The following is a 27,115-nucleotide window of genomic DNA, read 5'->3' as shown; positions in this document are numbered from 1 at the left end:
GATGAGAGCACGTCCATATTTCATCTCTTCTGTTCACAATCAGTCTTTTCATTTCTTCTGTTCACAATCAGTCTTTTCATTTCTTCTGGATAGAGTGGAAGACGTTCAGTTAGGCGTCCTTGACATTGTTTAGTTGATCGTGAAAATCTCCAATGCTAGCAAGATCAAGGCTTTCTCCATCAGCACACATTTTTCAGCAGAACAAAAAATAATATACTCAAGAAGAAACGCGTATAACTAGAGGGTACTGATATCAGGCGCTATCGTTCAATATATATTTCAACTTTCGGACCGCACTACGACAGTTGCTCCGCATATGTCTTTCAAAATGACGTCACATTTTAATATTATATATAAACAACTAAAAAAGGGTTTACGTTATTTTGAATAAATGCACACTTATTGGAGATATTCATACATGGTGGTAGATCTATAAATAGCAAGCTTTTTGGTGCATCCGGTGTATAGAATATAAAAATACTTAATAGCGATGTGTTTTAATAAGCTATATAATGATTTTTGTGCAACACTAGTAAATAAAATGTCTAATCTATTTCGCTTGTAACACAAACTAATTTTAAATATTTAGTTGGCAACAAGAATCTTCCAATGTGGCGTCCTTGACCTAGTTTAGTTTGGCTTATTATTTGAAAACTTCTCTTAATCTTTCTTTTTTTATTTTCTTACATTTTCCCTAAGTTTCCATTACATCGACACCACATTTCTTCATATTTCTTTTTCTTTCAAACTGAATTGAGATTTTACAACATAAGGTGTCTGTTTTTGTGTAAAAAAAATATGTTATTTTCGTTTCTAATTATTTCTCCCTAATTAAATGGGAAACGGGCGGATAAGATCTATGACTGGCACACTGCCATCGCCATCTAATTACAAAGAGTTAAAGAAAATAAAAAACAGGTGAGCATGGAGGTTTAGGAGCAACGAAACAAAATTGATTTACGTCACAGGCCTACTATTAACTTCCGTTCAGGGTTTGTGTGACTGATTCGAAGGCTAAATAGGCTTCAGATAAACTTGGTTAGATGCGGTGTTTGGTTTAAAATGTGTGTTAACATTGTGTTTACTTTAACACGTGTATTCAACTTTATATTACACACTATCTAGAACAGGGGGCGAGGTGGCTGAGTGGTTAAGTGTTCGGCTTCTGAATCTGAGGTCCTGGGTTCGAATCTCGGTGAAGGCTGGAATCTTGAATTTCGGGATTTTTAGGGCGTCGCTGAGTCCATCCAACTCCAATGGGTAACTGACCTTAGTTGGGGAAAGTAAATGCGGTTGGTCGTTGCTTCTGAATCTGAGGTCCTGGGTTCGAATCTCGGTGAAGGCTGGAATCTTGAATTTCGGGATTTTTAGGGCGTCCCTGCGGTAGCCACATGACACCCTGCTTGTTAACCGTTGGCCATAGAAACAGATGACATTAACATCATCTGCCCCATAGATCATAAGGTCTGAAAGGGGAAACTTAACTTTATTTTTGTATAAAACAACAGAATGAAAGTTGAGATTTCGCGCACATCTATATATTCAGACGCATCTTCAAAACAAAATCTTATTATGTCCGTCACGTGTCAATGTGTAAATGTATTTGTTTCAGTTTATTTTAGACTTACGCTTCACTAACTCATTGGTTTTCCTGTCTGATTCAAGCAACTCGTATTAAGTTATTCAACCCAGATACTTGACTGGACTAATGGTCTGTAAATTAAAACAGGCTATTAAAATTAAGGTCAATAAAATAGGTGACTGACAGAATTACAAGTAAAGGTTTTGTGATAAGCGGCTCCCGATATTTGACGATGAATCACACAGAGTTCCGACGACTTTTTGGTGACCAAACGTTGAAATCCAGACCAACATGCTACCATACTTGCAGCACCATTTGTGCAGATACAACAAATATTTTTCAAAAATATTTTAGACTTTTCCAAAAATGAAAAAAAGTCCGGAGACTGGATAATCATTTAGTCGCACCCGTTGTTGTGAGACACGGTTCCCTATACCAACGAGGTCGGAGTTCGAGCCCGCGAGAGATTCATTCGTATTCTTATGATGTACCGCCACTAACCGTGAAATAGCAGTCACTTCAGTGTACTGCCCCATTTGAGGAAAGACATGGCGGGTGGGACAGTTCAGCGGAGCCTTTCTCTCTTCCTCTCCACGTACGTTGCTTGTTTGCGCTGTGGAAGCCACCTGTAGGACTTCATCCCACCCTATAACATGACTCCTCTAATAGAAGTCTACACGAGGGCGCCACGGTGAGTCAGGGAAACGTACCCTCGTTTTGATACACCAGCAGTCCATTTAAATTGTTATCTATTTTTGAACCATTTTTTATTGGGCTGCAATAGTTGTATGCATATAGAGATGTATGTAATAGTGGAGATTGTCCCCATGAGATGAAAGTAAAATGAATTCGCTAGCCTCATCGGGAGATCATGATCGGCTACACTAAAACGGTCCTTCTATTATGTGGTGTTGACGCCACGCGCCCTGGGGGGAACGGGGGTTGAGCCTCCTCCCCGTTCTACCCACCTGTTCAATGTAGCCTGCATGTCAGCTATTTGTGTGTGTGTTTTATTTCTAGATAGCACCACCATGACGTCCTGCGCTGTAGCGTCATATCAACTTATCTAACAGCCGTGATGTGGAGATGGGGGGAGGGCAAGGAGGGAGAGGTCACGGCGTGTGATGCGCAGACTTGAGCAGTGAGCAATCAATTTTTTTTTTCTCCGCGAGGGAGAGGGGTGGGTGGGTAGTGGCCGCGAAGCGTGGGGAGGGCGTGGGGTGCAAAGACACCTAATAAAAGTAGTCTTAGGTTGAAAAGCAAAATGTAGCACATCGCTTATCCTCTGCGCATGTCTGAAAATCACCGAAAGGAAAAAAAAAACAACCTACGTATAAGTACTTAACAACTTTCAACTATCTAACGTGTAAACCATTCGCTTCTCTGGATAAGCCAAGTCGGATAAATTCAACATACAAAAGAAAAGTGGTTGTCATTAGATCACACTTCTGCCTTTTTCTAAAGTGTCTTCCCATAAAGTGTCTATTCGAGAAGGAGAGGATCGCTTGGCAACATGTGCTAACACATAGATCTATACAATGTTACTGTAACATTTGTTACTAAAGCAGAGAAAGTTTCTTTCAAAGAAAATCAGATCCTAAATTTGGATAGTACTTCAAGTTCAAGGAGGCATTTGATATCTCTCCAATAAGAAATCTTCGAGTGCACATTTCCACTATGTATTTACACCGAGTGTTGGTCCCATTGTTTTCCATTCTGACTTTCATTACTTTGGTAAGTTGACTTGTTGCGTGAATATTGTTTCCTTTTATTTTGTTTTGTTTCTTTTTTATATGTATGTTTTTATTTCATTCGTCATTTTTTTAAAATACAAACAACAATACATGAGGCCAAATGATCATACATATAAACTCGTAATGATTTTAAAGCCTAAAATTTTAATTATTTAATTTATTTTTAAAAAGTTGTTGGTGGCCGAGTGGTTAATTGTTTTGCATTCAAACAAAGGAATATCGGGCTCAAATTCAGTTGAATTTTGAAGCTTGGGAAATTTAACTCTTTCTCTCCGTAATTATTTACCACATTCTGGTGGAATCAACGCTGGTATATACAGTTAGGAGAGAAAGAGTTAATACTAGTAAACGTTTAAGAGGAGTAGTGGGTACCTGACAGTGATGGGGCCAAGTAAAAAAAACTTAGAGAAGACTGAATGCCGATAAACATGTATTTAATTCAGGACACACCATGACGTCAGTAGTGACCCAACAAGATTGTTTATTACTTTTCATTACTATTATTTTTTTGATTTTTTTTTATTATTATTATTTTGAAAGATAAGGCGGTTCTGCAGCAATTCTCACAGATAATGTTTATATTGATAGGAATATTTAAAAATTTGTTCCGTCATTTTTTTTAAATTTTTTTTTACGAACGTTAGGGATTGGTGGGCAGGGGAATGTTATGGACTATTTAGGAATTTTCTTGTTAACAAATAGTGTTCGTTTTTGTTACTCCTCTTTTATTATATAATTATAAATTATTACGATATGTTTAAATATAGAACGTAAAACTTATTTATACACATTTTATTAGCGGAACCCGAAATGGGAAAAGCCGCTATTAGTTTTGCGCGGTCTGTCTGTCCGTCCGTTCGTCCATCTCGTTTTGATCATAGAAACTAGAAAATTTATTGAAAATCCAATATAATCATATTTTAGATCTTGCAAAGTTCTGGTGCAACGGCTACTTTTTTTTCTGAAATCAAACTGTTTAATTCGTAAAATTAATAAGCAAGAAGTTGTTTTTTTTTTTAATAAACTTTTTTTTTCCTCTTGTTAATTGCATTGTGTGGCATCGTTGTTTAAAACGCACAATTGTAAAACAAAATTGTTTCGTGATAATCAATCAATAAATTTTAATTAAATACTAACAAAATGTCCATTCTTTCGTACTGCTAGGATCGAGATTCGTAAAAGAAAACAAATTTGTTGTAGTTTCCCTTATTTGCTGTCCACGGAAAAATGTATTATGATGCGGCAGATCTGCAACAGTAGAATTCTCTGATTGGACTCTAAGATGTCTGTGTGGTCAGTTGTCTACAGCCCCTTTGGCTGATATTTTACTTAACCCAAAGAGGCTTAACATTTTCTATGCCCGCCTAGAGCAATGATCTCAGATTCATAACAAAAAAAAATATTTGGTTAAGTAAAAATGTTCTATCTTGTCTCTTAATTTCGGCCGATCCCAGAAAAGCATCAGTGCGTTAGTGGCTAGTAATTCTATATCTACAGGGACTATAAGCCTGTGTAGCAAGGAAGTTAATTTTTTTTTAATGCTTCATCAATAGAAAACCTTACAAGCGTCACCAACAAAATTAAAATAAAATGTAACTAGCCATATTTTGATAATCTATTCAACAATAGATAGTATGTTTACTATAAAAACTACTATTTTATTTAACTGTCACCTAGAGCAGTCAACATTTTGTTATGGAAACAAAATACACTTAATACGCAAAAAATCGATTGTACGCATCAATATTAGATTTTGTCCAGCATGTACAACGAATGATCCTAATTAAATAACTGACTTAATTGATTTCTCATGACGAAAAGATCCTATTTGTATAGACCAGTGGTTCTTAGATTAAACGCACCGACCCTGATCCACTCTATTGGGCCTGCTTTAGGTATATTAGAAAATAGGTGGGAAAATGGATTGCTTACCGATTATCGTAAGAGTCGAGAATAGGTCACTGGAGACGATGGGCTGGTGATAAGCCGTCTCACCATTGACCTGGATGAAAGCAATTTTTTTTTATATGGCTGGTTTTAGATTGGCTTTAAATTCGTTACGGCTGAGAGCTCTTATAAATGAAGGTCAGGGTCGAGCAAATCATCTCATCTTTTGGATACATAAACCCATAACTACGTACGTAATGCAAATATTTTCCAGTTATAGCGCATAATAATGTTTATTATTTGGTTGGTAACAATAATATTTCCTATTGTCACTGCTATATATTTCAAAATTTCAGTTAATCTTCCTCATTCAAAGTTATTGTTTTTCTTTAGGTCCCATTACATCCTCTCTTATTTCTTACTATCGCTTTCTCTATCGATTTCATGGCTGCCTCAAGAACGTAAACCGGATACCAACATGTAAACAAAGAGCAGGTTACTGAGAAAATGTGTCCGTGTTTTATTGTGTAACAGTTGATTGAGCTAATAGCATGTTAGTTCTCAGCGCTATATAAATTGTAACTATTATTTTAAAAATTAGAATTGATATCAGTTTCTTGTTCCGTGTTATCCCCTCAAACACTGTGATCCGGTGCTAGTCGGATCTTTTACTATAAGTATCTTTGATGTTAATTTTGGCATGTTAAAGCAACAATGTTGGCCAAACAGTTTAATATGCAATACTTTGTAATATCTGTTTTGGGAAATAAAATAACGAATAAAAAATATATTGGACAATCATCTTTTAATTTAAAAAAAGGGGTGGTTCCTTTTTTTATTTGGAAGATTGTTTCGCCTTTAGTATTCCTAGTAGTAGTTTTAGCATGTTGATGTGAGTTAAGCACTCATTTCATTTGTTGAGTCTTGAAGGTGAGCGACCCAATGGAAGTTTTTCTCTCTTCCTGGACTCTTTTTATCTCGCTGATAAACTCATTTTACATCAGCGTTTCTCAAACGGTGGCGCGCGACGTGATAACAATGGCGACAAGAGTTTTTTTTTTTCAAGGACCAAAAAAAAACAAAAGGTTTATATTTGAATTGTAGTTATCAATCAGATAAAACTATATTGCTACAAATGTTTTTAAAATAAAATGGACTGTATTCAAAATAATTTTAAAAGTCAGAGTTGCAGTTTCGTGTTCAAAGTATGCTAATAAGCCATCGTTCATATTTTTGTCGCAAGGGGAGACATCTCATAAATCTTCTTATTCTAGACTCTAGCTGTTTTTTTTGTTGTTGTTTTTTGTTGTTGCTGTTGTTTTTTGTTGTTGTTGTTGTTGTTTTTGTTTGTTTGTTTTTGTGGGGTTTTTTTGTGTTTTTTGTTGTTGTTGTTTTTTTTTTTGTTGTTTTTTGTTGTTGTTTTGTGTTTTTTTTTGTTTTGTTTTTTTTGTGGGTTTTTTTTTTGTTGTTTTTTTTTTGTGTTGTTTTTATGTTTTTTTTTGTTGTTTTTTTTTACGTAAGAAAGGTAATTTTTTTCCCGAGTGCTTTACCATCGTTGACTTGCATGACTAAAACAGACAAGATGTCTGCCTAAACACGAAGTTACTAACGTGCAAGCTCTGCTGGCTTGATTGTCTGTCACACTGAAGCATCAACCGGACTCACCCTTTCTCAATTTAACTCTAATCAACCTGACCTCATAATTGTTGCTCCCGGTTGTTGACTTGTAGCACCAAACTGCTGGTAGACAACTAAACCGTAATATATCTTAACTAACTTCAAATAACTTGAGTAACTCCCTTTTGTGAACAAAACTAAATAAAACTTTTTTTTATAATCTAGACAAAATCAACTTGGGATAAAATGAAATAAATGTGGTAGACTTTACTAATAATATTTTTTAAACAAAATCTAACTTACTACAGCAACACAAGTTGCACAACCATTCAGTCTCACGTTCTATAGTCAACTGTCCCAGGACCTTGTGACGACAATGCCACTTATATTGCATCATTCACAGCCAGTTGCTAACCTTCTCCCACCGTCACCATAGAAACGCACAGACAACATTCCATAATAATAACACTAGATTATTTTTACATTTTTTTACTTGTAGCCGCCAGAATTTATTTCAAAAGCTCAGATGTGGTGCATGAATTTATTTTTTTTATTTTTTATTTTGGTTTGAGGGTGGGGGGCGCTACTTCCAATATTTTGAGAAACATTGTTTAGCATGCTTTACAAGGGAGTCATATTTAATATGTTCTAAAAGAGACACATGTACAAAACTAAAACGTGCCCCTAAAGGAGTGAAACTAAATATTGTGAAGATTGTCAGATGGTTCAATAATCTTTGAGCCCTGATAATTGTACACGCTTGTCTGATAACAGGCACTAACATTACACACGACTCTAAGCTCTAGAAATGGACAAAATAAAGGCGAATAAAAATACTTGTCACGAAGAGAATGCGTCAAGGTTGCCTTAGAAATGTAAACAGGAAGTTGCTTACATTTGAGCAGATTCCAGTGTCCACACAGAAGAGTAAATTCATGAAAAGGGGGGGGGGTAATTATTTGCTTATCTTATCTTATAAAATACAGACGTTACTTGATTACGTCCTACGAGTGTTCCTGTGTCAATCTAGTCATGCATGTTACCCAATGACTTAAATTCTGCCAAGTCACAGGTTTTCCTGGCTGACTCCGGCAACCCGTTCCATGCTCTAATAGCACTAGGGAAGAAGGAGTATTTGTACAAATTTGCCCTAGCATATGGAACGAGGAATGTGCCTTTATCTTTGTGTCTTTCTGAGTATTTTATTAAATTTTGGTTTGTATTTGAAGATTATGGTTCAGTGTTTTATGTATAGTTGCTACTTTACTTTTAAGTCTTCTCTCCTGAAGGCTTTCTAAATTTATTGATTTTACTAAAGGTGTTACTCTAGTCAAATGTGAATATTCGTTTGTTATGAATCTCACTGCTCTATTTTGTGTCTGTTCCAGTTTCTTTATTTATGTTTTCTTGAGTTGAGAGAATATTCTTAAACTTTCGGGTTAAATGTATGCAATAAAGGAGGTGAGCTTATTTCGGGGTCCAAAAAAATCGGTTTGTTTAATCAATAAGTTTCAAGCTTCATGATAAGTCTACTCTTGTGAATTTAATATTGAGTTTGAATAAAAGTATATCATTGCATTCATTAAGTGTGTATTAAATCTTTCCTGGATTCTACCTGAATGATATAAAATATTTTATTTCGTACCATGTCATTCCCTATTTTTAATAAGGATCTCTGGTATTACAATTGGACTTGAGTCACCTTAGATGAACTCCGATTGGCGACAAAGCAGTGAGACCTAGGTCTCCCGTAGTGCCCTGGTAAGGAACTCTGCTGTGTGGCCTAGTGCCTCATAGCCTCCATACAGATCTAGTTGACCACTGGATACGTCTCCCCGCAAGATTTGAGTCATCAGATTTAACTTCTAAAAATACAATAATGCATTTACCACTAATTTCCTTTGTCACAATAATGAACTAAATGTTATAAACTAAGATAGAAGTAAGTAATGGGGAAAGAGTTTCTAGATCGAGCCTCCACTTCGATTTGTTCACATTATTTGTATTTGTTGTTTGATTTCACATGGATCACGCATGAACATTTTTTCAAAGTTTATATCAACTCACTTTGTCTGTTAGGAGGAAAAATTGAACATGTTATTTCTCCCACACCCATTCTCGGGTCAAATTGAAACGTTACACAATTATTCATCGGCAAAGACAATAACATAACCAATAAAAATTAATTATGGTAATTAATTATTTTGCCTGATCCCAACAAGGAAGATAATTCCTTTGGTATTCAGAGATGTGGCTAAATATGTGGGGGTTTTGTTTCTCTAAATAATTGAACACGTTATTTCTTTCACTCTCGTTTGAGTTGAACCTTTACAACAATCATTTATTGTCCCTAACAAAAGAGGAATACATTTTTAAAAGAAACCAATTGGTCAATAAATGTTTGGTTATTAATTATTCCGTTTGACATCAAAAAGGAAATAATGTCTACATTATTGAGAGAATCAGTAGTAAATGTGGAGTTCTTTCCACTAGAACGTGTTTTTTTTTTTTTTTTTATATTTTGCTTGTTATTCCTATTGTCCACATCACATGAAAAATATATCTACACATTATTAAAGGTTAAAACATAACGATACGATATTAGAATATACACATCAGTGATGCTCAAAATACGGCCCGCGGGGGCCCGCTACGTGGTTCAATCAGGCCCGCCGAAATTTCGGCATAAAGTGTAGAAACCCCCCTCGCCCTTTTTCCAAAAAAAAAATATTTTTGCTACGTTAGGGCTCACGATATTTTTATGATGGATTGGTACCATGACCTTCAACATTTGTGCGTTTATGAAATAGGATTCTGAACGTAGAATCTACCGGGAAAAATGAACGGATCTTTACTTTTTTGTGGAACATGATTATAAGCCAACGTATTTAATTTGTAAATAAATTGTGGGCTGTTTTTAAAAAAGAACAACATATAAACGACATTATGAAACAAAGATGACGGCATTCGTAGTTTGAGCCGCGAATAAAAGATTGTTAAACTACGCCTAGAGATTCCAGGATCGATGTGAATATTTGGAAATATATAAGATAAAGGACAATCTTCAAATATCCCATTATTTAATGCAAGTTCTAAATCTACGGGTTTCTAATCAAATAGTTTCAAGCCAATTTCATTTCGTTTTTTTTTTTGTACTTATTTGTTGAAGCGGTCCGCGACACGAGCGTTTGAAATTAAAATGGCCCGCGGGTCGAATTAGGTTGGGCATCACTGGTATACACGAAAGAAAGTAGAATGATGTTCTAAAATACTGATAGCATAAACTCATGTTTTGAGATGATTCCTGTTATCTCCCTTTACATTGTAAAATTTGAGAAAACTAAGAATTATTTTGAAGTACAGATTACTGGCAGATTTTTACGATCCGATGTCAAGCACGATAACTGAAAACGAAGACGAATATTAACAATATCTAAACACGTTGCAGTTGAGCTACCTATCGATATCACTTTATTAACGTTCGTTAGAGTGAAAGTTAAATACTTCCATAACATTGACATTATCTTATGCTACCAACGGAAGAGTTTAGACAGTTTGGTTCGGCAATGCTACAAAGTGCACACTTATTATCATATACCATTTTTTTAAAAAACAACAGATTTCTTTATTTTGTACACCAAATCTACCAAAAAATCTACCTATTTATAGTTTTTCCTCCATAAATAAAAATCCCTAAAATTTGTACATAGAAGCTTTATTTTAATTATTAACCTATTTTGAAAGTAAACGCTAAGAAAACAACGGCTTATGGAAGATTTTCATCCGAGGTGCAGAACATAACAAATTATTTTCAAACAACAAATAACTTTTTGGGCACTTACTATATATATATATATATATATATATATATATATATAGAGAGAGAGAGAGAGAGAGAGAGAGTGTATATTTATATATAATTCTTAATGGTATTTATTTGGCTTAAATAAGGGATGACTTTTGAATATAAACCACATTTCCAAATATATGTAAACAAAGAGCAGATTAATCTCATTAACTTAATTATGCAAATTCCCTTCGAGAAACAAAAGAGAGAAGTGGAAATCAATTACACTTGTAAAATACGCCACCATTTTGTTTGTATTTCTTCTGTACGTAATGCACTCCGAGAGCATCGAAACCACTTTGATAATGTCAGTAAATTAATTCTGTAAACTTTGCCTTGTCTCGCGCACAAGTTTCAAACTTTTTAAAATGATATTTACATCAGTTTATAGCTGTGCGCTCCGACACCTTAGAGACCTGCGCTATAAGTGGAAAACACTGGCTTGCATGTCTGATTTATGATTATTTCTGAAATACGAGAGACGTTATTACGTCTGAAAAACGTGACCTGCTATAAACAAGGTCAAGCTGATATTTCATCCAGAGTACATAACACTCACCCTGTCGTTGGTTTTATTTTCCAGTGGCGAAACTTTCATTTGACATAAGGGAAGGAACGAAAACAATTTATATAGGAACCTTTTTTTTTTTCTTAAATTTGATTCTGAGGGTTTTGATTACAGTGTCGGCATCAGGTAGAGGTAAGAGGGGTCTAAACACGAAAACCAGGAAATATTTACCCCTGCCAGCAACGCCCCTGCAACCACCTCTCTTTGAAACCATGTAGTCGAATACATCTGGTGGATACTATTTTGTAATGATTAAGATTTATGGGAGACGACCGCATGAGCAAGGCGATCTTCTTTTGGCTAGCTTAAAGGAGGACGGCGTAACAGTAACGCTATAAAGATCCCCTCAGGCGCTATTTCGTCCTTGATGACATTGAGGAAAGTCGCTGACAGCAGATGGCGTCTGAAAGAGACAGTTGGGGAGCTCTCATAAAGGCTACGGGACACACATTTGAGACCCAATGGAAAGCCATTATTGAAGACAGGCGCAGAAAACATAAAGAAAACATAAATAGACCGCCAGCTGACAACGGCTATGTCTGCATGAAAGGCGGAAAAATATGTAGGTCGCAATTGGGATTGCTTAGTCATGGGAAACATTGCATATTCATTCTTAATCTTCGGAATCGAAACCATTACTATTACCATATTAAAATACTGCTGCTTAGTGGGCGACCGCTAGTTTGCAAGATTAGGGGAAAAGTACTATGGTTCTATTTGAAGTCCACAAAATCAGTTGTGGATGAATGGTGTTGGTCAAAGTTCTTTGCACTTATAGCCTGTAGGAAATATCTGTAAATAACAAGGTTACAAAGACAGTTTGTGTGGAAACACAAACTCTCAAAATCGGCCCACGAAGTGGTCCTCCCAGGCAGGTAAAAGGCAAGTTTCAATATTTTCAGAAAGAACATCGGAATAAAATTCTATCATAGACAAATGACAGAGAAGAATGGAGAAAGAAGGCTGACAGATCTTGTGTGGTGCCCCAGCGGTCCAGCAAACCAAAGGATAGGTGAAAGTGAATGTGAAGTTACATGTGACCTGGCCTAACTGATGTCTTATAATTGTTTTCTTAAGGGTAATATCTTATTCAAATCCTCAAGAAAAAAAACATTTCCGAAAAAAAAAATTGATTTTAAAAATTAGATTTTTCGCTTTCAGAAAAGAAAAAATTACCGTTGCATCATAACTTTCAATTGTCTAAAATATTATGATGTCGGATTTTCACTACATTTTCTAGTTTACGAGATCTAAACGGGACGGACGGACAGAGATTCCACACAAAACTAATAGCGTCTTTTCCTCTTTCGTGGGCCGTTAAAAATTTTAATTTTTGGGAGACAAATGGTTTGGAATCATTGGGTGATATTTTGTTTTGTATTAAACTTATTCATGGGTGATGGGGATGAACTTTGGAGTTAACATGTTCTACTGAAATGTCAAACAGGGGCTTCTGTTATAAACGAGGATTCTAACAATTATATTGAGGCCCTGTACCGTGTTAATGTATCAATTACCAAGGCTGTTGAGTGATTAGGACTTTGACCACTACATCCAGAAGTATAGAGTTGAAGAACATGTTGTCCAGGGTTGTCGTAATCACCGTCTACATTTACTGTGGATTGCCAAAGTAGACGTTTCTATCTATCTATCTATCTATCTATCTATCTATCTATCTATCTATCTATCTATCTATCTATCTGTCTATCTATCTATCTATCTATCTATCACTTTCCCTTATTGACAAGTTTTGGAGGTTTATAATTTTTGTTTATTTTACAAAGCTTTTTTTTTCAATTCACTCCGTCTGTCTGTCTGTCTGTCTGGTACAAATCTTGTACACGTTATCTCTCCCACTTCCCATTCACGAATCATGTTGAAACTTTGAACAATTAGTCATTCTCGACGACAACGCATGAATTAATCAAAAGAATTAACTAATTATCTAATGAATTAGTGATAATTAATTTTGTTTTATATAGAAAATGGGAGCTACATCTTACAGTATAGAGGTTTTTTTTAGTATTTCTTTTTATTTTGAATGTTGTTCTTATTCTTGACCTCAAACTTTCTGACCTAACACTCTTTCGACCTTCACGACGTTCAACCTTTCTGAATTTCTGACCTTCAGCTATTTTGACCTGGCATTTCTTCTTGCATTGGGCGAATCACAGATCAAGAAAGAAGAATCTTCGTGTCTCTCTAATGACGCCAACCTAATTAGTTCATTTCTTTTCATAGATCCATAATGGAAATCGTGTATACATTGGTTAGAAGTTAAGAAACATTTTATACACCAACGTCACTGACACACACACACACACACTGATTTACCCACAAACGTTTTGAACAAGTTATGAGCACAAACACACACACAAACACTATCAACAGGCTTTAGGTGACGAATAACATTTATCAAAACAGGGCAGCTTTTGCTACGCTGTTTATATATTTCTCGGTGCTTATCAAAACGAGTAGTCTGGTCTGATTGACCCAGGTGGTCGTTCTCTAATTTACATATCTATAGTAGCAAGGTTGTGACCGAATTCCGGAGAGCTAGTCAAATCTAACGCGTAGTCTAATAACTAGCACATTGAATGTAAGGTTCGAAATATACTTATTTGTTTAGAATTTCCATATGAGTTTAGCAGTGCCCGAAATAAAGTTTTAAATACTTTACCTTTGAACTCACTAAAATCTACTTCCTGTCAACATTCAGGTCCTTTGAACTCACTAAAATCTACTTCCTGTCAACATTCAGGTCCTTTGAACTCACTCAAATCTACTTCCTGTCAACATTCAGGTCCTTTGAACTCACTGAAATCTACTTCATGTCAACATTCAGGTCCTTTGAACTCACTAAAATCTACTTCCTGTCAACATTCAGGTCCTTTGAACTCACTAAAATCTACTTCCTGTCAACATTCAGGTCCTTTGAACTCACTAAAATCTACTTCCTGTCAACATTCAGGTCCTTTGAACTCACTAAAATCTACTTCCTGTCAACATTCAGGTCCTTTGAACTCACACAAATCTACTTCCTGTCAACATTCAGGTCCTTTGAACTCACTCAAATCTACTTCCTGTCAACATTCAGGTCCTTTGAACTTACTCAAACCTACTTCCTGTCAACATTCAGGTCCTTTGAACTCACTCAAACCTACTTCCTGTCAACATTCAGGTCCTTTGAACTCACTGAAATCTACTTCCTGTCAACATTCAGGTCTCCACATCTTTTGTTGTCATCTTCAAGCCACTTCCCTACAGTTAAAACAAGAAAAAACAACAAAGCTGTATCAATTAGTTTAGATCGGTCAATTAATTTAGTCTTCAATAAATCTAGACTAACAATAATAAATCTGTTCCATAAGAAATATTTTTACCAGTTGTTTTTTGTTTAGCGCTATTTCATGCTTTTAGCTTTCTCAATACCCTATGATCCTTTCACTTGTCTGGGCCAGTTGGCAAATGGGTGGGGGATAAAGAAGTGGATATCCTTGAAAGTTACCGTGATCACTTTTTTAATGCATTTATTTAAAAAAAGTTGGAACGACCTAAGTTCGAACTCGAGGGCTCAAGCCTATTTTAGCTCCCTCAAGCCGACATATAAACGACTTTGCCAGGGAAGTGCTTAGGAAAATAGCACGTTTTATAGTTATCTATTGTTAGTTTCAAACTGTAAAAAAAAAAACAGATCGCAAGGTCTGAAAGGGGAACTTTTCACATTCGTCACCCCCTTTCTCCCTCCTAGCTACGCCACTGATGATCATCTTTATCTAGTGACACAGCACAAGTCACAAGGGCATATTTCGCTAGTTCCAATTTTCGAAACGTGTTGTTTCATTCTGTTGTGCCCTGCCTGTACGGAGGTGGAAGATCACATTTCTTAATGATTACAGAAGATAACAGAAAAAGAAACACAGAAAAAATACTAAAAATAAACCAAGCATATATTAAGTGTAATTGTATCAATTAGTTTGGATCAGTAATCTAATTAAATTTGTAATAGATCTAGAATCTAGACAAAAATAATAAATATGTGCGATCAGAAATATTTGTACCAACTGTATATATTTGTTTAACGCAATTTCATGCTTTTAGCTTTCTCAATGCATTATGATCCTGTCACTTGTCTGGACCAGTTAGGAAAGGGGGTCGGGGAGAAGGAGGATAGAAGAATGTGAAAAGAAGGGGAGTTATCTGCGTAAATGTTACCGTCATCGCTTTATAAATGCATTTTTTTTAAAGTTGTAAGACTTTAATTTGAACTCAAATTTGGCTCAAGCCTCCTAAAGGGGACTAATTCAGCTTATGCCACCATATCCGTCAGGTACTATTTCTTTTTCTTGTTCAATACCAAACAAAATAATTAATTTCCTATTGTTAATTAACTAATTGGTTTATTTCTATTGATTCTTGTTTCGACGTTATGGGTGTGGGAGAAATAAAATGTACAAACTGTTTACCAGACACACCGACGGAGTGATTTGATATAAAAAAAAATTAAAGTATAGGTGTAACTCAATCAGTAAGATAAATAAAGAGTGAATCAGGAACACAAGTTTTCAGTATAGATGCAGGGAGGGTATATTAGTTACATTTGGTGTCAGAAATGAAACCATGTTTTAAAAGCATCCTTTGTTGTTACATTCTTACAGGTGACTGGCGTAGAAAGCAACGCTACTCCTGATCACGAGAGATCTCTAGGCCTCATAACAAATGACAACCTAGAGCGTTCTTTGAGAGATGATGCTACAGAACATTCGCAAGGAAGACCTATCATAACAAATAACCTGGTCGGAAGTAGTGTGAGCCTTCCTCCAAACATAACCGCAATGGAACAGTTACGGCGCATCAACACGCTAGAAGCTTTCATGGACATTTTACGGCTGGATGATGGTCAAGCTTTCAATGTGACTGATTGTAAGTCAACAGTATATACATTAAGTCTGATTGTTGTAAGTCAACACTATATGCATTATGTCTGATTGTAGTCCACACTATATACATTAAGTTTGATTACTGATTGTTAGTCAGCAATATATACTGTATGCATTATTTCTGTATGTAATTAAATTTGTAATAGAACTAGACTAACAATCATAAATCTGTGCCATTAGAAATATTTTTACCAATTGTTTTTGTTTAGTTGGATTTCATGCAAGTGCATTTCATAAGATTATAAGTTGTATAAAGGAGGTTTTGTCTTTTTAAAAAAGGTATTCTTAATTTTTTCTTGTTTTAGTACTAACATATAAAACACACTGTGTGTAAATAATCTGCGCCCTTTAAATCCGAAGAAAATAGCATATATAGGGCCTACATATCTATTGACCGCCAAGGTAAGGCTAAATTAAGACTTATTTTCTAAAATAGAAAAGTAGGCGTAGCAGTCTGGACTTCAGTCCCTCTTACGGAGCGTGTTGAGCAATGCAGCTATAACCGTTACCATCCTAGCGTTTAATTACAGTGTTTAATTGTTTTGTGAGCGCTGTGACCGCGCATGCCTACTGCACTGCATGTCGACATGTTGCACTTAAGAGATCTCATCCTTTCAGCGCCTTAAAGTGGTTCAACTTATAATTACAACTGAGGCCGGTTTGGAAAGGATAACGTCGTGGGAAGAAGGCGCTCTTATAGTCATTAATTATGCCCCTTGCCAAACGCACATGCTCATATTGTATCCTGAGTAAACAAGAAAACGAATGATAAAATGGGTATCCTGTTTGTATTAGGACTTCACCTTCACCTTCACCTATGACCTTTTCCTTAGTCTGTTGGACCGATGGGCCACCATACAGGATATGCTGACCGTCTTTCTCCATTCCTCTCTGTCTTTTGCCTTGGATAGAGCCTCTTTCAATGGCAGGCCCGTCCATTCTTTTATGTTGTCTTCCCATCGTTTTCTCTGTCTGCCTCTTTTTTTTTCCTGGTACTTTTCCCTGAAGGAAGGTCTTTGCGAGCCCTGATGACCCTGTAATATGTCCAGTTTTAGTTTTTGACGGTAGTTAGCAAGTGATTCTGAGTTCAATCGCTGTATGAATCCTGTTTTATCTCTTCGTTTGTGATGCGGTCTTTGCATTAGGACTACTATCACTATTATTATTATTATCATTATTATGTTAGAAATGAACGAGTAGTCATTCTCTGGCGCTGCCAGGGTCGAGTTTCGCTAAAGAGAAACAAAATTCATCGTAGTCCCTTTAACATTATTATTATTGTTGTTATTATTATTGTTGTAAAAGGAAGTAATATTCATCCTGCTAGGATTGAGGTTCGTTAGGGGGGAATCAAAGTTCGTTGTAGTGTACATTGTCAAATAAAAGGTAACTGTGTAGCAGGTAGTAGGCCTACCGTCCTCAGAAAACTAATGAAAATTTTGATTGGTATATTCAGGGCCTTCTGGATATCTGCGAGGTCAAGTATCACGACCCTTTCGGCTGGTATGACAAAATGGTTTATTGTTTATTTATTATATTGTAGTAGGGCTATTACTGTGGCTTCTTTACACAAGAGAGTGGGTACCTATTTTATTTTAATTTTTTAAAAACTTTATAACGGTGAAGACTGGGATTTGTTAATTTCCGTTGTACCGGTACCTGGTACCTGACGGCTGGTCGGTGTGCTAGCCACATGACATCCTTGTTAACAGTCTTATTATCAAATGACCTTTACATAATCTGCACAATATGTAGCAAGGTCTGAAAAGATACTTTACATTTGTTTTTACTTCTTTAAGACAGCGGTATTTCAATGAGAATCGGAAATTTTATTTGTGATTTCAATTTGCGACCGATTTTGTTATGAATTAGGCCATTTGTTATAGTTATTCATTTGTAGTTCTTTATTTCGGAGCGATAATTTTATAATGTTATAACAGCTACTTATTATTATCATCGTGATCGAATCATTCTATCTCGGTTAAAGTAAGACCTAGATTAGTCGCACTGTGACGATTATTTACTTGCGCGACACCTAGTTTTATATTTATTTTGTTTCTAAGCAATAAGAAAAGTTAACCAGCTTTGTAAAAAAAAAAAAAAAAATTTTAATAATAATTTTATACACTGTGGATTTTATGTTCTGTTATTTTCTTTTTAATATCAAGATTTAAAGTTTAGCTTAGAATTAAACAATAAAATGCCAATGTTTCTTAACTATAGGATAGGATCTTTCCCATGATGCAATCTTCCCTCAAAGCGAATTCTCAACTGGTAGGCCTATATGTTACATTGTACCAAGTGACTGGTAACTCCCTACTTTTACATTGACTGTTGGCCATTCGTATGCACCCATTACAACACACACACACACTGTGTTGTTAATTAAACTGACCTCCAACCTATTTAAGTGCGCGGACGAGTGAGTGATGTGCCTCCACGTGCACTGTAACGTTAGAAGGTGTGTTGTTGCACTATGGGAAGTGTGTGTGTGCCTGTGTGTGTAGTGTGTAGCTGAAAGAAAGTAAGACAAGAAGTGAATGCTAATGGTAACAAAGCTACTTACGTAAATGAATGCTCTTCTATTCGGTTTGATTCATTCAGATTTTCGTTTTATAAGCTTCAAATGTTCCTTCAAAAATAAAGATTATTACGTCCTAGATCAGACGTCCTGCAAGACGGCAATGGGAAGGGTTCGAACTTGGGAACATCTGGACAAGGTCCGACGAGAATACCACTCGACCAGGCAGCCATCATTATTTGAAGCTTCATCCGATACAATGTTTTGCAACATTTACAACAATTTGTTTATTTCTTATTTCTTTAGTAACGTGTATTTATAACAAGTATAATCAGTGGCGTCACTAGGGTCGGAGTCACCTGGTGCGGTAAGCTCAGTGTGTCACCCCCCCCCCCCCCCCGCCCACCATCAACCTTATCTAAATTTTTCTAAATAGAAACAATCGTTAATTCCTTTTGTTGAACCAATACAGTAAGCTGATGGCCTACTTTCATCGATGTAAAATTAGTCAATTCTATTATAAAATCCCACTGTTTATGACTTTATGATAGAGCCTATTATTTTAATAATTTTTCATATTTTTCATACCATGTATATGTATTAACATCATCTAAACATATAACCTTTTGCTGTGTTATTCAAACTTTGGCAATCACCTTAGACATCTATTGGTCTCGGGGAGCGTTTAAAAGCCAGCGAGTTCCGGGGCAAAGCCCCGTGCGCCAAATATTTTTCAGCATTTCTAAGCTTAAAAAACTCATCCTCCTACTAGTAAGAAGATTGCAGTGCAAACAAAATTCAGTTAGGTGAACTGGACGTATCTGAAGTGTGAAAGTCATTCGAGACCAATGAGCAGTGTTTCTCAAACTTTTTCCTTGGCGCTCCCGCCCTCTAAACGTTAAGACATTTTTTTCTTCAAAAATAGTGTTATGTATATAATTTTAAACTGTTCTGTATAACCGAAAAAGTTCTTTCTGTATAGAGTATTAGAGAGGCATCATGTTTCCTATTCATCCAGCATGGTGGTCGGATGAAGCGCCGTTAGCTCCTCCAAGCGTTTTTCTTCATTCTCAGCTTGTGTCGTCATCAACGCATTTTTCTTCCCGTAGTAAAAAGAGCCCATGTCAATGTTGTGGGACGTTACGATAATGAAATATTTTTTTGGAATCTTAGCACACTATTTATACTAGTTTTAAAAAAATTGCTTAAATTAAGCCTAGTAAAGAAGAAGGCAGCATTGGCCAATACTATTATACGAGGGATGTTCAAGGTACATATAGCGCACGTATGTTTTAACATCATCTTCATGTTCAGTAAGAAGCCTCGCAGCGAACTTTTTAGTTTTGGTACGTTTATCGGTAGAAATTGGTTCGTAAAACTAAAAAAAAAAAAAAAACGGATTAGACTTTAGAATCACGGTGTTGAAGGGGCATTAATTATTTTTTCTTTAAAAGAAACTTTTGAATCGATCTTGCTGCTAACGTAGAAAAGTTCTAATTGGACGATAAAAAACCACGTCACATAATTAATATTTTAACTTGTTTCAAAGTTTCGCCTAATTAATGCTAAAATATAAAATAACTACAATGCAAATACAACCAATTTGCGTCCCCCTTCTTATCGAGTAACATTTTAGACATTTTTGCCAAAACAAAATGTTTATACAATATGGCATAAAATATATATGTATATATATAATATATATATATATATATATATATAGAGAGAGAGAGAGAGAGAGAGAGAGAGAGAGAGAGAGAGAGAGAGAGAGAGATTAGTACGGTAGATATGCCGAAACATATTTGGGAAATATATCTAGAGATTTTTTTTTTATTTGCTAGTCTTTTGCCGACATTCAGTTTTTCAATTTGGGTTTTTATTTTTCTAGTTTTTTTGCAAATATTCTTTTTTTTTCAATTCGGGTGTCACCCCCTAATAGGTGTCAGCTGGTGCGGAATTCACGCCCCCTAGTGACGCCACTGAGTATAATCATTATCATTATCATCAGTCCTTTGTGTTCCTCGTGGAACATAGGGCCTCAGTAAAAACACGACACTCTCCACGGTCTCTTGCTAGTCTTTTAATAATATTTAAAAAATCTATTCCTACTTTTCGCTCATTTAATATACCAAAATAAGCCTTTATAGTTTATTTGTCAACGACAAATAAATCGGAAAAAAAAATAGACCACTATGAGGATCAAACCCACGATGTTAGCGTGACGCTCTATCAACTTAGCTAACCCACAATCATATAAATTGCGAAAATTTAGCTTGAAAATAAATTATTTCACTTTTTGCTTGGGCTATTAACTGAAGACTTTTGACTATGAAGAAATTGTGAGCTAATGCGTGTGGCAGGTGTTTGAAAAAAAAAAAGGTTAAAAAGAAAAAGAAAGAATAAAAATACGTTTAATTAATTTGTAGTTTTATGAAAATGTTAATTTTAGTTTTTTTATTTAATGTCTTTTATAATCTCAATCAGATATATTTGTTTTCGTTTATCTCTGCAGTTATCACTTCTTATGACAATGAGACGGGGAAGTTTCTTGTAAGTGAAGGTAAGGATTTTTTTTTGTTTGATTTAGTTTACATTCAACTATATGACTAGGTGATGGCCCGTGCTTTTGTTCGTTCAAATTAACATTTGTATAAATGGGAGTATAGTGGAACGGTCCACATCCTAACGCCAAGCCCCTCCACACACACACACACTCTCTTTAAGTAGACCTTACGAGTAAAACATTTCCTTTGGTTCTCATTGAACTAATTATTTCGCCAGTCCAACCAACTCCAATAAGTACCTGACCCTAATTTAGGGAAAATAAAGGCGGTTAGTCTTTGTGCTAGCCATATGACATCCGCGTTAACTGTCGGCCATAGAAACAGACGACCTTTACGTCATATGATCTATGCATCGTAAGGTCTTAAAGGGGAACTTTTCATAACATAACAGAACATAAAATGTGTTTGTTTCAAAGATAAAAGAAAACAATTTTAACCTTTAAGTTTGAAAAATCAAAACTATTTAAAGATAACTCAAATATAATAATTTTTTACCTGAAATCTCGCTTATATTGAGTGAAATAGAATCAATTATTTGAATTATTTTGAAACTATCATAAGTGTCAACACTCGCGCAAGATGCAAGATGGTATTGCGACTTTGACGCATTTGCTATCTAGCATTTTGATTACTCTCATTCGCGCGTTGGGAGGAGAGCACCGTTCAATCGCTGCCAAATCTCATTATTGCAAATTGTATATCCATTTAGTACATTTTCCATATAAAAGAAAACAATTAACTTAGACTAATTTATTTATTTTTTTTTCGTTGATTCATGTTTTGTCACCTACAATGAATGGGAAGGGGGAGAAAATGGCGTAAAAGATTTTGACCAGACAGACAGACGGATTAATTTGATATTATTAGAGCCGTTTTGAGATCTGTGTCCACCCACCCAGGTTTTAGTTTTTGTTGTTTTTTCCAGTTACTAATTGTAAAAAAAAATAATTAATAAGCTTTAATGTTTAATACTGCTCAAATATTCCATCAATAGGCACATTAAAAAATAAAATACCTATATTCAAGTCAGAACTTCATGGAACCTCGGTGGATCTCAAAAAAAGTCTCTAACGATTTTTCTAGAAAATTAACTTTTGATTATCGCTGAGAAAAGTCACACTAAGTAAACTCTAGTTTGACTGTTTTAATTTTTCAAAGTAAAAAAAATAAGAAAGAAATTTAAATTTGGCTAGAGAACTAGGTCTAGATCTAGATGAACATCGGTCTTGAAAGGATTATCGCGTTCTTGAAAGGACTATCGCGTTCTCTAATATCCGAATGTACGATATTATTGATTCCAGAGAAAAATAAATTAATGTTCAGTAAAATTTTACGCATGTTCTTCTAAGTTAGTTCTATGTCTAGATCTAAAGGCCTATCATTGGAATATTATAAAGTGTAGTAGATCTCTACTTTCATGGGGAATAGGGAGGGGGGGGGGGGAGGCAGAGTAAAATGTTCCATTGTTTTTTTATTCTAACATTCATTAGTCATTAAGAGAAAAACAATCGCTCTATAAGTTGTGTAAAGGCTGTTTTGTCTTTTTTTTTATTTTTATTTTTAATGCTTTTTTAGAAAGCACTTTGAATATTTTTCTAGTTTAGGATGTCATCTTCTGCTAAGCAGAAGTGTGCGTCAACTTCAACTTAATAAGCTGACAGAACGGGAGCAAATAAATGTAAAACATCTTGCTACCAATGTAAAAAATGTCCGTTATCAAATGGTAAAACCAATAGTCACTTAATAATTATGCGTACAGTTTGTAAACTGCAACAGTTTCATCTACCAACTGGCCTATGATTTTAGTTACCTAATGCATGATAGACGGTTCTAGAGGAGTGATTTCTGATCCAAACTTCCTTGCGTTTTGATCTGAGATTTAAATAAAAAATCTCTTTTAGACTTCAAGGTAGTGGTAGTAGTAGATGAACTTTACATCATCTGCCCCAAAAAAACTTTTTTTTTAGACCTTTTTGTAACACGTATATTAATTATTAACTCCCTTTGTATCGTTCTTGTATGTTTGGATTTTATGCAATCGATTTTTCGACCACTTCTATTCGTCTAATCGTCATCTCATGCTTGATCACAACACATGAATCCATTAAAAAATAACAATTCAACTATTTAGTTAATCAATTAGTCGCAATTATTTAATTTTGATATTTTTAAATATGAAATTTACTAAGCTAAGGGGAGATAAACCTTGTGCGGCGAATTAGACGATTGAAATTTAAAGATAGTTAGAGCAAAATAAATAATTATCTGTTAATTTAATGATTATATCAAAGTCTTTATGTGTATTTATCAATTATAAAGAAAACTAATTAACTTTTGCATAAATGATTTTCTTAGAAAAAGGCTATAGCAATTTATAAAATATATCATTAGTAGGCCTACATTGTACTGGGCCCTTACTACAATCGTATACAACTCATCATAGTTTTATATACTTTGTACATCTATTGACCTTGAGTAAAACGTCATTACTAATACTTATTATTGTTGTTGCTGACATTGCGGGATAGATGTATAAATAGTATATATATATTCTTATCAGGTGGAGGACGTATTGCTGATCCAGATGACTGCTCACCAAGGCTCTCCACTGTCCGGCTGAACGTAACCTCTCCTGACCCCAAGATTGTCTTCTTTCCTCAGTGCACTAAGATGGAACGTTGTGGAGGCTGCTGTTCCTCCCCGAACTTGGAGTGTGTTCCATCGTACACTGAGAGAGTTAGTCTGAAAGTAAGATTTGTTCAAGGAATTATACAGTTGTCGATGATTCAATATATAATAGAGAAATATAAACTGGTCAATGCGATCGTTTGTAGTTGTGTTTTTTTATAATGCAATCTCTATTGACCGTGAGAAACAAAATGCTATCTGAAGATTCTGGGAATTCGCTCTTCCCTTAAAAAAACTTTTGATTTTCGTTTTAATAATGTAAAAATCATATTTTGTAGGATATATATATATATATATATATATATATATATATATATATATATATATATATTTCGGAAATGATTGGTACATATGTGTTACATTTACAATGGCAGTAGGTCTACTAGGCACAACATTTTATAGAGAAAATGGTACATTATATACGTATATATGGCGATATAATGTCTATTCCTAACCAGGGCCCCCTTCTCGACTACTCTGTCTAACATCCATAGGGACAAGATGAAAACAGAAAAGAACCATTAAGATTATCATTACCCCCCCCCCCCAACACACATACATTTGATCGAAAGTGTTCACCACTGTACTAGTCTCCCAGAGATCAAGGGTCACGTGTGTTACCCAGACCACACCCACACACGGCCACACTCACCAACAATCCGACGTAAATATAAAGCCACTAGAAAGCTCATTACATTGATATATAAATGTAACTTTAAAAGAAAGGGAAACACTTAACGAAGTTTTCTGTTCACAGTTAACAAGGTTACAGATTCGAGTCCCAGGAATGGTTGCCTTCCCAAAACACAAGGAATGACTTCCACTCCACAGAAACGACACTTCCACTGCTTCAGCCCCTTCCTGTCCTGTCCCAACTGTTTTTTCATAATTGCTGGCCTGTTCACGGACGAAGATCTCTTTCGTGTTACTGCAGAAGCGAACCATGCTCCATTCCCGAGACGTTCAGTTTTTCTTTCACTTGGGCGGATGGAAGCTCCTCTATCTTAACACTGTGCTCTTCTCGCGATCTAAATGTTACGCTGTATCAAGCAGAATGGCCGTTAAACAAAGTATTGACCAAACTGTGTGTGTGTGTTTTCATTATCTAAATCCGAAAACGGAGAGATCTAGCTATCCAGATTGAAATAGTGAGATTCAATTTGTTCAATCCTTAAATTCAGTCTGGCCATGATTATTATTATGATGGCCAACAAGAAAGATAAAATACAGTTCTTTTTTTAGTTAATTCATGATTAAAGCTATAATGTTCTTGACATTTCAAGGTTTTTAAAGCCGAAGTTCCCTCCACCGATGCTACTCAGTTTGTCTACAAAGGCTTCCAGACCGTCATAGCTGAGCGCCATTTGATGTGCAGGATTCAATGCACTTTGGACGAGACCAAATGCGGCCCACAAAAGCTGTTCCTGAGAAATCAGTGTATGTGCAAGTGCCGGCAGGACTTGAGGTGCGACTCGCCCCGAGCCTGGGACCCCGAAGTGTGTAGTTGTGTCTGCGCAATTAAGAAGGAGTGCTGCCCAAGTGGTCAACAATGTGGGCTGATATTTGATCCTGTAAAGTGCGAGTAAGTTTCTTTTTATGTTGTTTTGTTTTGTAAAAATAGATTTTAAAAAACATTCTCAAAATTATTTATAGAATTTAGAGACAATAAGCTATATTATAAAGCAGTGTTTCTCAAACGTTCCCCCCCCCCCAATTAGTCATCTAGGTTCTGGGGGAGCGTTGTAAGCTTTCACAGTGGGGTCTAGAACAGAAACCTACAGATGTAAAAAAAACAAAATTTTCAAACCGTTTTTTTAAAGCGTTTTTCATATTTAGAAAATTCTTTCTGGAGGTAGAATTGAAGAAGCAGCAGGTTTCCCCTCTAGCCAGTCAGGTAATCTGGGGGAGCGCTGAAGCTTCAGTGGCGGAGCCCCAAAGCAATATGCTGTCCTGCGTTTTTTTTTTATCATAGTAAGAGAGTTCATGTCAAAAATGTATTAAAAAGTGGTGAGACGATTCAGTACGCATGTCTAAGTTTAGTCTAAGTTTATATGTCAGTGGCCAGCACAGAAAAGATCAGAGAATCAGGAGAAACTTAGTGGCCTCATCGATGGCCCAATTTAACTCCATCGGATATTTTTACCATGTCGAGATTTCAAAGACAAGGTTTATATCCGATGACTCAGGAGCATCGAATTATTGTAAGAAAGCATGGCTGCCATCGATAGTAACACGTTGCGTAGAATATTCGCAATTAAAAGAGTGACCCGTTCGCGTATTGTTGGTTGCCGACATTTTGGTTGGGAAGGGTACATTTTCATCACCTTGTGTAATATGGACTTGTTGTAAATTGCTTTTCAGATATGTTCAGATCTTACATCTGACCTCTTTACATATATCGTTTTTTTTAAACCCTTATCCCATACATTCACTCTATTTACTGAGCTGTTTGAGCATTTCAATGTGAAGGTGAACATAGAATGCACATCATGGCAATGTCTTAGATTTCGAAGATAAAGAATGATTCCTCAACGTCAGTTGCGACCTGCATATTTAGCACACCTTATACATACCCAGCCAACATCCGACGTAGGTCTATATGTTTTCTCATCGTCTTCTACGCCTGTCTTCGGCAAGAGATTTTCTCTAATCCTCAAGTGTACCGTACTAGCTCAGCTTTCGTCTCTTCACAGTATTAGGGAGTTCTTGCTTTTTGCCAAGCAAAAATGTTGACTTGCAAAAGTACAATCTCATTTGTCTTCTTTAACCTTCTATCTGAAACACAGCATTTTTATGTAGCATTTACTCTCAAAGGCCTGGATTCTTCTTTCAGCCTCAGCATTCAGTGTCCAACTTTTACAACCTTTTAGGAGTACAGAGAGCACTAACGAAGAATACAGTTTTAATTTTACTGGGAAGCTGAAATTACTCCTCCAGATTTTCCAGTTTGGCCATGGCAAGAGATGCCAAGTTTAAACGGATTTTTATCTCTTTCATTGATCTTCCATCTCTTGTTAGTTTGACCTTAAATATTTAAATGAGTCAACTTCTTCCAATAGGTCTACATTGAGTAAGTTAATAAATTTGATTTTTTTATTTATTTTAAAATCCCACAATAGAAAGTACCATGCTATAATTAGAACATTT

The 27,115-nt window shown here is 35.6% G+C and overlaps 1 protein-coding gene across 1 annotated transcript in view; it reads left to right on the top strand.

The window, feature by feature from the left end:
- Positions 1 to 2,813: 2,813 nt before the first annotated feature.
- LOC106075701 (uncharacterized) overlaps positions 2,814 to 27,115 on the top strand; it is a 29,908-nt gene continuing 5,606 nt past the window's right edge. Inside the window, exons 1-5 of the mRNA XM_056038484.1 lie at positions 2,814 to 3,316; positions 15,914 to 16,178; positions 21,229 to 21,276; positions 23,841 to 24,028; positions 25,252 to 25,550. Coding sequence (XP_055894459.1) covers positions 3,260 to 3,316; positions 15,914 to 16,178; positions 21,229 to 21,276; positions 23,841 to 24,028; positions 25,252 to 25,550 — 857 coding nt within the window. The 5' untranslated portion in view covers positions 2,814 to 3,259. The remainder of the gene's footprint in view (positions 3,317 to 15,913; positions 16,179 to 21,228; positions 21,277 to 23,840; positions 24,029 to 25,251; positions 25,551 to 27,115) is intronic.

Source organism: Biomphalaria glabrata, chromosome 8, assembly GCF_947242115.1.
Source record: "Biomphalaria glabrata chromosome 8, xgBioGlab47.1, whole genome shotgun sequence".
Taxonomy (NCBI): domain Eukaryota; kingdom Metazoa; phylum Mollusca; class Gastropoda; family Planorbidae; genus Biomphalaria; species Biomphalaria glabrata.
Note: the sequence above shows the minus strand (reverse complement) of the source record. Positions and strands in the feature narration are given on the sequence as shown.